The 14,450-nt window shown below is 34.0% G+C and overlaps 1 protein-coding gene across 1 annotated transcript in view; it reads left to right on the top strand.

The window, feature by feature from the left end:
• Positions 1–14,450, top strand: part of LOC129941702 (serine-rich adhesin for platelets) — a 426,963-nt gene that overhangs the window by 326,442 nt on the left and 86,071 nt on the right. Inside the window, exon 6 of the mRNA XM_056050403.1 lies at positions 7,041–7,805. Coding sequence (XP_055906378.1) covers positions 7,041–7,805 — 765 coding nt within the window. The remainder of the gene's footprint in view (positions 1–7,040; positions 7,806–14,450) is intronic.

The following is a 14,450-nucleotide window of genomic DNA, read 5'->3' as shown; positions in this document are numbered from 1 at the left end:
GACCCCCTTTAGTTATAAAAAAATTATTGTTTTTAATTGTTCTATACAAATCCGTCATTAAACTTTGTCGCCTGAGTTATCGTACTCTCACCGCTAAATATGAGCTAAAATCTTAAATTTCCAAAGGCAACCCCCAAACTTTAACCGGGACCTCTCGATCTGCAATAAAATGCTCTACCACAGCCCATATAAACACATGCAGTTCCGCTAGGTCACATTCAAAACATTCATAAGTTAAAAGATTTATTTAACGCCTTCAATATTAGAAAACATTTAAACAAGAGTTTTTAAGTTAATAACTGTTCTAAATAGATTAGGGATTTATTGCTTATTGCGCTATTGGGTTAAAACTCATTTCATTTATATAAAAAAAATTATGAAGTCAAATTTGTATGAAAACTAACAATTTTGTTTGTGTTTCAAATATTTAAAAACGGCTTAAATTTTAGCAAATATTTAAGTGCTTTATATAACAACTTAACCCATTAAAAAAACAGCTACAAGTTTAAAGCGCAACTTAGAATTAGAGTGGAATATCAACCTGTTTTCTTCAAATTTCACCAAAGTTTCAGAATCTCATTCTTTCTTTTTTTAAATTTATTTATATTTATAAAATAAAACCATATCTTAACATCTTGTTCATTATCAATTTATAATAAGTGATATATCCAAAATTAACAAAAAATTAATTAATTAACCAAAATGCAAAATTTGATTCCAACATCACTACTAACCAATTTAGTGAAGTATTTTTTCTAGATTTTTCTCAAAGTTTCATTTTTCTAAAATGAAACAATTATTTTTATGAGATAACATTAGTTTAAAGCCCACAGATTTATGCAAAATAATCTAGTGGACAACAATTTGTACTAATTTTTTTAATTTTTTTTAATTATTTTGTTTTTTTTTTTTTTAACTGTGGTTTAAATTTTCTAAAAATGTTACCATAATTTGAAATGTTATTCTGTTTTTCTTAACCTATAAAATATAGCATCAAAGTTTAATTTAAAGCCTTCCATTCAACACTTTCCAATTAGTTAGATTAGTTACTAGGTTAAGTCTATAATTTTCCCGAGATAAAATTTGATTCAATTTTGCTCATTGACAAAACCCAACACATAGTTAAAATTTAGAATTCATCCTTTTGTAATTAATCTCTGTTTCCAAATCTGACCACTTGTTGCTTTAGAAACGAATTTAAAAAACACAATAACACTGCAGCTAAAACAAATTAAATAAACTTTCACTTAGACATTGACCTAGTTTTTCTAGTCATCGCTTACACTATAGTGGACGATTTATGGCAACCCTAAATATTTTTCAAAACAACAATGCAACTTAACTATAAAATGTGTATTTTTGTATGTGTTTTATTTAATTACTATGCCTACCTTACGCCTAGTTGATTTTTTGATGAACAATAGGGTTTAAAACAGCGCAGTGACCGTGAAGATGAGCTCTGTGGTGAGAAATCACTCCCCACACCGCCTCCGCCACCATAAGTTGAGTTTCTTCTCATTGCATTGTTGATGGCTATTTTGTTTTGAAACTCGTCATCATAGATCTGATTCTCCACCAAATCCAAACCATTGTCTTCTGCTGAAGTTGATGATAACTCGGCGGCCGCCGCCGCTGCTACCGCGTTCTTTTTCAATATAAATTTCAAATCACTGTCACTGATAAAATGATTGTATTGAGGCAACGCTAATACACTACACAGAATTAAAATTAAAACAAATGCCAAAATCATATTATCTGCGCCTTGAAGAGGTACGTGGCGTACTAAAAGAGCTACATGTTGCGAAAAGGACTTTTATACTATGAAAATGGACCACAATAGAAAGTCCTTGGAGGATTCTAGTCCTCCTTTTGCTGTGTATAAATGAATACACAACAATAAGGTCTGTGGGTTTTATATAGTGTTTATTTGAATTGTTAAGAAATGCGTGAAATCGAAAAATAAAAGTGAATTATTGTTTGATGCAACTGTGTCCCAAAAGAAATCAACTTGTAGAAATTATTTGTTTTGTTTTCTTGTTTGTTCTTTTTGATTCTTCAAAATTCGAGGATATTTCATCAAATAAACCAACGCTTTATACCTGAAGGTTTATTTAATAAATATTTTTGTTGATTTTTCAATATTTTAATCAATTACACGTTTTACACATTTTATGTATAAGAATAATAAATTGAACAAATGTAATTTAGGAAATAACAAATGTTGTAGGTATCAATGCGAAAAATTACATTTTTTGTTGCGAATCATCTGTCTGAAGTTAGGGGTAAAATTAGTGCAAGCTATTGACATTAAATCTTGGAGATGTTCAGTAGAAGTCGAGATCGACATTTATTCTTAATGAACTTCATCTTCGAAAATGCTGCTTCACAAATATATGTCGATCCAAACTAAGTAGAAGTTTCAAAGCTAATTTTTGTAATTCTGAATATTTATTACCACACACAAATTTTATCCAGAACTTTCACTGGAAACTTGAAATTGTTTGTGTTTCAAAACTGTGTTTTCTTGGAAATAGATCATTTCCATCTGCAGAGTAGCTTTATTACTTCCGAAAACAATTGCAGCTTCATTGTTCCATTCACCATCAGAATGCTGCTGAGGATTTCTACAACATTCTCAATTTTCTTAAAATCTGCAAACCTTTTTTGAAATTCCGATTTAAGTTACGTCTTGAATTGACCGACGTCAGCCTCGTTTTCACTGCTGATTATTTTATTTAAATCGGCGAAATGTAAGCATTACTTTCCAAGATCATTATTAAAGAGATCAAGTTTTCGAGAAAAACTTTTGACTTCTTTTATGATCTCGCATACCAGTTTTCCCTTGCTTCGAAGTTTAAGGTTCAGGTCATTGATGTGTTTAAAAGTATCCGTTTAGAAAGCAGTGACAGCAACATTTTCTTTTTCGTTTAGAAAACTTAAGTAAGCGTTTGCTGAAGTCTGATCACTGTTAAAAAGATATGTCGTCAAGTGTTCTTATCTTTCTTTCTTTATGCAACAGTAGATCGTGATAAATTGTGCATCAACGTTAAAAAAAAATGATTTCAATTCTCGATAATGCAATGCACAGTTTGATGAATAATAAAGTGTTAGGAAATCATTGCTTCTAAACATTTGAATAAGTCCTTTTTTATTCCCAACCATTGCTGGCCCAACGTCAGTAGTTACCGATAAGAGCTTCTTAAAGTCTAAATCATCTTTTTCAAAATAATCCATCACTGCTCTGATCATTATTTTTCCTCGGGTTCTTCCTAAGAGAGTCAAAGGAGCCAATACATCCTCAACAAAAGTTTCTCTGGTTTTGTCCAGGTCGCGTACAAAAATAATTAACTGTGCCGTATGAGTGACATCGCATGATTCATTCATAGCTAAGGCGTAACAGTTCTGCCAAAATGTGTGTATTTCCGGTGCTAGTAGAAGCAGATAACGAAATCCGTCGTATGGTCTCAACAATAACCTTTTTGTTCTTAAATAAAGCATCACCCGCCTCAAGAAAACATTCTTTAACTACGTCAGGATCAATAAATGGTTTCATATGCTTAGCCAGAGTCCAAGAAATACGTAAAGAAGCCCCAGCACATTTTTCCTGCTCAGTCATTGAGCGAATTATGATCTGGGTCGAAAATGTGTAACTTGATAGTAAACTTGCAGATCACTACCAAGGCAAAAATTGCATGTTTTCATCTTCAACTTTTTTTTTCTGTTCCATAGTCAAAACTCGCTATTGTAAACAAGTAGGTACTTACATTGGTAAAGTAAACAAGCAAACGGGCCGCGAAAGGTGTTTATATCGGAGGTAGTCTTTAGTGTAAGTTACTGTGTTCTCGCGGGTCCGCACAAAATGGTTCAGCGTTCCGGAAGGGGATCGCGGCCCGTCATTTGGCGACCCCTGACATAAACTATAAAGATTGCTTAAATTTTAGAGGCCGATGTTGAATGTGAACCACACCTAATCGTCAAGTTTTGTTTTGCAAATATCGCGAACTTCCTGATTTGTTTGGTCAATTTAATCTTTCAAATATGTGTGTACAATCGTAAAAATCGTGCACAAATTCGAGCGAACCGGGTCTGTAGGAGATATGGGCTTTCACATCTCCTACAGTAAATGCTCGTATAGCTCGTATGCAGAACATTTTGCTGTTGTTCGCGAAAGTGTTGCTCTAAAGCCCAATCAACTCGTCGTCGTGCCTAACAATTGCAATTCTAACGATCGTCGTTGATGAACATTATGCATTAAGACTTGCATTTACACGGTACAATTGACTCAAGAACTAAAGCCTCTTGACTACTTTCAGCGTTGTCAATGGTCAAAATAGTGGAGAAGAAACCAACTATGGATGATCAGTTTTCGAAGAAAATTATCTTCAGTGATGAGGCACATTTTCACTTCAGTGGATTCGCCAATAAGCAGATTGACACATTTGGCCGAATGATAATCCAAGAGTGATTGTCAAAAACCATCCACCCTAAAAGAGTTACTGTTTTGTGTGGTTTATGGGCTGGCAAAAGTCGGCATCATCGAGCCTCTTTTTTTTTTAAATGTGAATGGTGTTTCCTATCAAGAGATAATAACGACATGTTTACTGCCCGCATTGGAAGATATGGATGTAGACAATATGTGATTTTAACAGGACGGTTAAAGTCGCGACAAATTTGTTGGTCGAGTTATATCATGTGGTGGCGACGTCAATTTGCCGCTTAGATTATGTGTTTTTGACATCGTGAGACTTCTTTCTTTGAAGTTATATCAAAGAAATTCGGCACACTAATGGAATCTTAATTATGCCTTAGCTTCATCGAAAATTTGGACCATCGGAGGGAGTTGTGCCGCCGAGGTTGCGGTGACCATTTGGTCAATATTTTCTCACATACATTATTGAACCATACCAATATTATCATAATTACCAGAAATGACAATAATTTTCTAAAAATGTTGTGTTTTGTTTAAAAGCAACATCGGCCCTTAAAATTTAACTACACTCTAATATACATTTCATGACTTGGAACTAAATATGTATTGACACGTGTTTGAAAAATTGAGGTTTGAAGATTCAATTTCAGGTTTTTTTTTCTAATTCTGGAAGAAACCTTTTTTCGATACACGCTTTAGTTTGACATACAATAAACTGTTGTTAAATATGAGATTTTAATTTAATTTTCATTAAAATTTAAGCACTTGCTTGAACATTTTTTTTGTAAACAGGACAAGATAAAATCATTGTTTAAAGACATCTTTTTTCATACAAATCCGTTTTTTCAAAAATTTCAGTACGTGCAGAAAGCGATCAAATTGTCATTCATGACAACGGTAACTCCAAATTAAAGCTAATTCGTTACTGTATTAAATTATTGCATTATTTTTTTGAGTTTTTTGAGAGGCCAGATTTTGTCTGTATCAGACATTTAATTTTCCGAAAAAAATGGAAGCATTGTTTTTGTTGAAAGTAAAATGGGCATCGCAGAAAGTATCGTATCGTATTGTAACTTACTACAGTATTTTATAACTTCTGGCAAGGGACTGGTCTGTAAATAATTTTTTAATGTGTATTGCTTTATTTGGTCAAATGTTAACTCTGAGAAACTGTGTCAAGACCAATTTTAAATTAGTTGTCTTACTAAACGAAAATAGGAAAAGTAGCTAATATGTAAGTAATTAGAGATAATTCAATCAAAGAAATCGTTTGTTTATTTTTATTAGGTGCTCCTAGGAAAACATATAAAGTGTACTTGCTTGATCAGTAGATTCTTCTCTTTTCATCTTCTCTGTATAACTTTTTTTTCTTATAACTCATAAAATTGTCGGTTACTCCAAAGTAATAATGTCTTCTATGATTTTCTAACTGGATAAGGAATAAATCATAAACATAAAATATAACATCGAAGACCAACGTTTATAATACAATAAAACACATCTTTAATTATACCACCCCGATGCGTTTGAGTCCATATATTTAATTGATCTCCATAACACACGTCTAACATCTAAAGTCTTTAATTATAAATTCCTGCACAGATCCATTTAAACAAATTTCTCCACAACTTCTGTCCGTTTCCCTCTTCGGGCTTATTCATTTTAAGACTCAACTCGGCTCCCGCTCCCAATAATAAAACCGAATCAACAACAACAAACAATGAATTTTCTATATCCTTGAGCTCTATTTACTCCTAAACTAATTGCTTACCACCCATCTAGTCTAGAGATCAGGCGAGTGCTGTGCCACAAGTGGAATCCCTTCTCCTTCTTCTTCTTCTTCATCTTCTGCATACTTCTTAGGTTTCTTCTTCGTATAGCCTTCTTTTCTGATGATATGGTGAGCAAAGGCGAACTAATGCTTCCCACCATAGTATCGTGTAAAATTTATTACCACCTAATGATGTTCATTAATCAGTGCGGAAGCTAAATGCAAGCGACTTAAACCGTGGGCACCATGGTTTTAATTAAGTAATTTTGCCCCGATGTTGCCGCCGCTAGAAGATGTTGGTAGTCCTTTATGGTGGAAAAGAAGAAAATCGCCTCTCTCCCTACATAAGACATAGGCGCAGACACACCTCCACGCCCGCTGCATGAACGCAACCCACAATAATGACGACGCGACGTAGAAGACGATGTCAGAGAAGACGAATCCGACGGACATTGCACGCTTCTTCAAGATCCAGCTAAAGATAATAATCGCCTATCAACGCGGGCATAAAACGAAAATCGTGACCTAGGTCTTGTATAGAGTAGCTCCATTATGGTAAGCTTGTAGTATCAAAATCCTCAAATATCCTTCTGCATAAAGTGCATCAGGCTCCCTCTCTTTCTCCTCAAAACCATCGCAAAAGCATTGCGCTCCTTTGCATACTGATTTATTGCACAAATTACACACTATCATCGCTCCGGACAGGAAACAGTGATACATGCGTCTCTAGTTCTCTGCTCATTTCTTCAACATAAATTAGTTGCAACTTATCTTTGAATTTGATTCAAGCGAGGAACTTTATCATTAACCAATGTTCTCTTTTTCTCTTTCTCTTTGCAGACTGAAATCAACGAGGTCTTCGAGCAGTACAAACAGTCCAAGCAGCCGCAGAATGACATATCGACCAGATGTACGGATGCAGATATCGCCGAGGCAGCCAAGGCAGCCGATGTCGTCAACCAGATGGTGGCTGACAACAAATTGCCATCCAATGAAATGTCATGTCGTCTAAATGGTACCACCACCGACAGCGACAGGAACAACTGCAACAGCATTAGCAGCAATATGAAAGTGAATGAATCCAGTAGTAGCAGTTGTTGCGACACAAATGGCTTCTCCAGCTCATCTAACAGCGGCCGCTACTTAACAGTGCCAGTTGTTCCTTCCGAGTACCATCAGACATCGTCGTCATCGTCATCGTCTTCTTCAGCTCCTGCAACACCATCTCCATCAGCCATAATGTCAACAAACACGTTTCCTAGTCTAAATCATGGCAATGACCAAACTGAGGCAACTCCAAGCAGCACCGCTAACAGTCGCGCGTCCACACTCAAGCGATTGAACAGTCAGAACGCTCCCAGTAGTTGTTCGCCGGCCGAGTATCTACAGCAGAGCCATGATCCCAGTGATGACGTTAACATATGGGCTAACAAATTCCTGCGGGATTTGGACAACTTAATGGGATCAGATAAATGGTCTGCCGTTGCCGCCGAGTCCGCTGCCTCCAGTTCGTCCATCGGCAATGGTGGTTCTTCCGTCGTCACCACCGCCACCAGTGCTCTGCTGCCCTCCATGAAGATCAGTATTCCAAGACCCGAGAAACATGTGAGTATCTAGTTCCCCGATGATGGGCTCTTTTTTATTGGTTCAATGATTGTCTTCGATATTCTATTGCATCTTTGCATTGGATTTGGATTGCATCGAAATAAATTCACTGCATCGCCATATTCATTGCAGAAATGCACTGCACCAGCGCAATGTGCATACTGCGCAGCCGAGCTTCATTTGAATTTTCTGGTTGCACTCGATTTGAGTGGATTTCTCTATTTTCCTCTTTGAATTTAATTATTATCAACCTATCAAGGTATGGAGAAGGTGTGAAAGAGGATCGTTTTCATTGATGCATCGAATTATGATTTCTATGTTAATTTTTGTTATTCGGATCTTAATCGTGTAAAATCATAAAACTGAAACGATATGGTTCGATGAGCGTCCAACCGACGTGGACCGTGCAGAGGCATAAAAATATCGAAACTTTGTGAGCTCTTTGTTATAGTTGTTAGGTAATTGGAACAAATAAGTTTATGCCTCAGAGAACAAGCAACTCACAGACGATATGAATGGAAATCATATTGGATTTTCAGTTTTCACTCGTAATTAAATGAACAACACACCGAAAATTGTTGTGTTGGATTAAGAGTCTGCGGAAATAATTTTTGGAATAAAATTATACTAAAGTAGACTTTCACAAAAAAGGGGACTTGAGTCATAAATGGGAAAATGTTGTTTATTAATTAGGAAAACTGCAGGATTTTCAAAACATTGTAAAAATTTAGAAAATTGAAATCTTTCCATCCATAACAATACTTTCGCTTTCTTGAATTAGTGTTTTTTTAATTTTTATTTTTGATATTAATAAAGAATTACATAAATTACATTTATCAGAAAAGTATACTTTTAACCTTTAAGTCTACGAAATTTACTGCTAATAACAAAATTGTCACCCTACTCGTTCACTTTACATTGTTTTTGACATAACTCCAAACAGCCACATTTCCGAACAAAAGAAGATTTTACACAAATTCGAATAAGCGAAAGGTTAAGAAAAATCGGACAATTTGTTTCTGATACCAGAAAGATTAGGAAAATTTGATGAATAGCAACACATATTTCCAATTCTCAGCGGATTTTTCAGAAGTACCAGGGAAATGATAGTTTTTGAGTATAGGACTATCTTTTCAGGGATTCACGATTTCTTTTCTTCACATAAATAGTACTTCTCAAATAAACATTTCGTACCTGACATAACATTCTAGGTCCATATCATCACTGATATAACTTTTTAACAAAGATATCGTTAGGTGATGTGTGTCACTAGGCCGGCCGTTGCTTGGTCGCAAATATCAAATTTAAGCTCTAAAAAGAATGGAGAGTCCGGATTTATAATAGTTGTAATATAGGAGTTTCCAATAAAAGGCTTCATTTTGAATAGTTCACTACGCTTTCAATTTCAAGTTGTAATTTTTCGGGTAGTAGAACGCTTCACGCTTGAAGAACGCACAGGAATTGTTGAAATTCATCAGTTTGATAAACATAATCATTATTGTGTGAAATTGATACAAATATTTTTGCTGCAGTCTTAAGTTAGTGATGTCAAGAATTGAAACAACGGAGAATATGCTACAGTAATAATAATCGTAAAGTTGACAGAAACTCAGATTTGTCAATTCAATTTCGTTCTTTAGAATGATACGTTCCAGAAATTATCGTATTTGTCGTATTTTGCATAATAACTTATATGGATCTTGAACAGTCTTTTAAAGTTTAATTAAAACAAAAATTCAATCCAGTCGATGAATTGCAGTGTCGTATAACAGCTAATTACATCTTTGAAATGCTATTGAAGCCTTCATTTTAACCTCAAAGGTTTTCTATTCGCAACGGTTGGTGCATGATTTCTTGGCCATGCTTTTTGTAAAGAGGTGATCACAATTGGCCAGTGACATCTTCTGATTTAAAAACTAAAACCTTTCTTTTTTTTTAGGACCAACAGTCAGTCAATTGACGACCTTGAAGATGGAATTCAATAAGATTAGAATAAGAAAAATGAGCTATACAACTAAAAACAGCTTCATTTTAAACTTATCAAACTTACTCTTATTTATGAGCAACGAGTTATTAAAGGTTTTTTCCTTGATGTCTTTAAATTGAAAAAAATACTACCATTTATGAACTTGAAATTTTTAACAGAAGACTTAATTGAGCTGAAAATATAGTCCGTTCTTTCCATAATGCTCTGATAGAGCAACAAAATATCATTCTGAAAATGAACAGCTTCCTAAAGAAACCACATTATAGAAGTTCGAACTTTCTGGTATATGTAGTTAAAACCTAAGTACCTTAATTAATATTGACAGTTTTGTTTCAAAATTATTTCGCCAAATAACAAAGACATCACTTTTCTGGAGAAAATTGTTTATAACGTCTATACCCGGGCGCCATTTGTAGAGTTATTGTTTATTAAAAATAAAACTAAGTAACTAAGACGTATAATACGTCTTGAGGTCTTTTCAACTTTACTTAACTAATTTTACAACGTCAAATTAATCTGTTCAAAAAATGTAATCCAAATCTGTACTTTGTTCTTTTACCTACAAATGGCTTACTCTGGATGAAATCGGTCTTCCAATCCTAGATTGAGATTTGAAAAGAATATTTGTCTTTGGAAGAATTCCAATATATTCTAAGTGCAAGGACATACGTGCCAAAAAAAGAGTATTCACATTCTTCTTTTGGAAGAAACGCTAGAAGAGACAATTTTTATAGATCAAGTTTGAATACTGAAAGAAGTGAAAATAATCGGCTTGAAATTCGATAAGTTCTTTGTTATTTTCCTCCGAATATTACAATATCTTCTTAGAAGTCCTTCAATATTGCACAAGCTACATTTGGATATTCTTTAAAAACTCGAGTTTTGAAAACATTTTCGAAAATCCCATGTATCACAAATCTAATTCCAAAGTTAAATATATTAAACTTAAATACCTTTTTGTTATTCCTTTAGAATTGAACTCTAATATCATTATTGAGTATAAAGTTATTTTTAAATTGATTAAAAAGAAGGGTGATTTTTTAAAAGCTATAAGAAAATTTTCCCAAAAAAAAAACACATACAATTCCAAAAATGCATACAATCTTTATTGAAATCGATAGTACGGTCCATATAATTTAATGTTTGAAGATTATTTCATGCAAATGTTGACCTTGACTGCGCCTTAAATGGACCATCCGCTTAGTCTAATTTTGGCATACTCTTTCCATCATTTCAGCCAGTATCTCACGAATAAATGCTTCAATGTTGTCTTCCAATACGGGGCTTGTTTGTATAGACATGAACTTTAACATAGCTTCACAAAAAAAAGTCTAAACGCGTTAAATCACACAATCCAGGTGGCCAATTGACCGGTCCCGAACGTCAAATAAAGTGTTCACCGAACTCGCCTCTCAATAAGTCCATAGTTGCTCTTGCTGTGTGGCATGTGACACCATCTTGTTGAAACCACATGTCATGCAAGTCAAGTTCTTGGATTTTAGGCAAAAAAAGTTGGATATCATCTCACGGTAGCGCTCACCATTCATCACCTTTGAAGAAGTACGGTCCAATGTTGCCACCATTATAGCTTATTATAGTAGCTTTTGCAATGCGTCTGGCTGATACTTACTCCACAATCGACAATTCTGCTTATTTACGTACCCATTGAGCCAAAAATGAGCTTCGTCGCTGAACACAATTTTACTTTCTTAACAGAGTTAGACGATTCATGGTTAAATTAAAGACCAACATAAAACGTGCATCAGTTGTTTAAACCAGTGTTGCCAAAAAGATAATAGATAAAAAATCACTCTTTATGTTGACTTTTGGATTGTGAGAATCAAAAAGCATACTTTTCAAGCTCTAGAGTAATTATTTAATTGACCGTAATTTCTATTTTCTCATCAATCCATTTAACTCTCTCCTTATGTCTTACCTTTTTTAACTTAAAAATAAATAGGTAAACTATTTGTCTTGTCTAATAAATTGAATAATAGACCAAAAATCTTGGACAAAATTTTGAATTAATTTGAAACCCATTCCTAGAAGAGATTATGAAACTTGATTACCTGAATTAAAATTTGATTATATCTATACAAATTTGAATACCTACCTCGCAAATCTTCAAATCTAGCAGATAAATAGAAATTTGTTTTAAAAACATTTTACCTGCTCTTAGGAAAAAGCTAAGGAATTTGCATCTTATCGAATGAGTTAAAAATAAAAATCTAAACAAAATAAATTCCAATCCCTCCTTCTTCAATCTTTAAACAATACAAGAATAATTCATATAAAATTAAAAAATAAAAACCTACGAAAAACGTGAGCATATTGACAAATTTTGTCCCACATCCAAACGAAATGATTTATCGAATTCGATAAAAATCTATTCGAAAATAACATCTGCTTTTCAAAGCTAAAACAGTGATATGCTCAGCAGACTTTTGTACCTATTGCTTATAGCTTATGTGACTTTTATTTTATCTCTCATCCTCGATTTATTAGAATTAATTTACAAATCTTTAAAAGAAGAATTCGTATAAATGAATAAAATTCCCATGAATTGAATTAATTGATCCATAAAAATCGGTTTTCCAATCAAACGATTAAAAAATGTGCGTTGTAGGTTTTTATTCAAAGATAACCCGACGACTAAAAAAAAAAGCAATATGAAAGATTTTATCGACAAAATGGAAAAAACAACTTTCTCAAACAAAAACTATGTCTAATTTTTTCTTATATCTGAACATCAAGGCTTTTAATATGTCCGACAGAGATTTATAGAAAACTATGATTTTATATCCCTCGCACAATTTTACCGAAGGGGGTACCTTACCAAGCTTATGAACCGAACCTGCACTTTTCTTTTAGCAAACTTTTAAACGAAATTTAATTGAACTTGCTTAGAGTTTATAGTGTTGACTTTAAGTGAAAATTTTGTACGAATGGGAAAGAGTTGCAAAGAAAATTAACTACTGACTGCGCGGTGAAGTATTATGAATTGAATTTATGACATCAGTAAAATTTTATTTTCTCTCTCTTAATACAGTGTTGATTTGTCTCGTATAAAAGTTAAATATCGATGAAAACTCTGTACATTTGTTTTTCTTTTTTTTAAGGGGGACACACTATGGTGGTGCATCATTTATATGTGTAGGCTGTAGGGTTACCATTGCGATATTTTTGTTAGTTTATTTTTAAAAACTTTTGAGTGATACAAAATCCTTACCACGTCTTGAATTTTATGTTGATTGTAACGTACCAATAATCGAGAAATGTCCGACAAAGATGATTTTTCAATAATTTTTGGGGTCAGTTACCAATTTCAATGAGGATTATACGTCACTTTTATTGGCCGTAGTCGTAAAATCTTATTCTGCTTTAAGTCGAACTTACAAGACAATTTACATAAGGTTGCGGTTTTTTGAATAGCTAAGTTCTTCCGAGAGTGACGCTAAAACGATTTTTTTTATGTGTGTGCGCTAAAGGGGTTATGAGTACCCTTATAATGATATGACGCAGTGAAAACAATTAGGAAAGGAGGATAGGAGTGAAAAAAGGGACACCGATGCACATTGTTTTTGAATGTCTGCACATTGTAATATGTGGGGAATATTAAGCCTTATAAAACATTCCACATTCGTGTAGTGCGGGTAAAGAAAGAATCCTTTTACTTAACAGAATGTCTTAAATTGGGCTCAAGTGTACTAGAATTGTTTGAGGAAGAGGAATGCAACTGGCTATTTCACTAGAGCACTGTTTATAAATTTAACGATAAGACATTGGCATAGACCTTGCAGCGTAGTTCAAGAGGAGCTCTCTTTCCAATTCTATTAAGAAGACTGAAGTACGTAATATAGGGGCAACGGTCTAAATATGAGGATTATTCTCAAGTTTTGGACGAATTAAAGCTTTGTAAATTACAGCCAGATCATAGCAAAACTTCTTACATTGTCTGAGAATAATTTTTGGCGATTTCAAATTTGTAATCACTCCACAATAAGTGGTTAGTCAAGCACATATCTAAAACTGAAAGCTGTTCGGTCCCCTCGATGCAAGCACCACGAAAGGATAATTGCATTGAGGGAGGGTAACGCTTTTGAGACAGTAGACAGCAATGAGTTTTTAAAGCATTAAAGTCTATATGTTTTGTATTCCCCATTGTACAAAGCTGTCAAGATCACAACATAATGAGCTATTCATATGCTGCCATTGGTAGTCCCATCCGAAGAACAAGCATGAGAATCCACAAAGGAATATAAAAAGCTGAGGGTACTATCATCAGCGAAATAATTTAATAGGTTAGAAATTTTAGAAAAAAGACCATTTAAAAAAATTGGAAAGAGTGTCGGAGACAAGACGGAGCCTTGGGGTACACCAGCCTTTATTTTTTGTTTATCAGATTTGAACTCGTCCAATACTAATTGAATTGAGCGGTCTGAAAGATAATTACTAACACTACGAAGTAGAAATTCCTCAATACCAAATGCACGTATTTGCTTGATGCCAAACTCTATCAAATGCTTTTGAAATGTCGAGTGCAATAATCTTACTTTCTCAAAAACGATGTAAAGATTTGTTCCACTGCTCGAAAACCGCACTGCCGGTTATTAAAAAGTTTTCGTTCTTCAAGATATTTCTTCAACTGAAATTTATCA

Source organism: Eupeodes corollae, chromosome 1, assembly GCF_945859685.1.
Source record: "Eupeodes corollae chromosome 1, idEupCoro1.1, whole genome shotgun sequence".
Lineage (NCBI taxonomy): Eukaryota > Metazoa > Arthropoda > Insecta > Diptera > Syrphidae > Eupeodes > Eupeodes corollae.
Note: the sequence above shows the minus strand (reverse complement) of the source record. Positions and strands in the feature narration are given on the sequence as shown.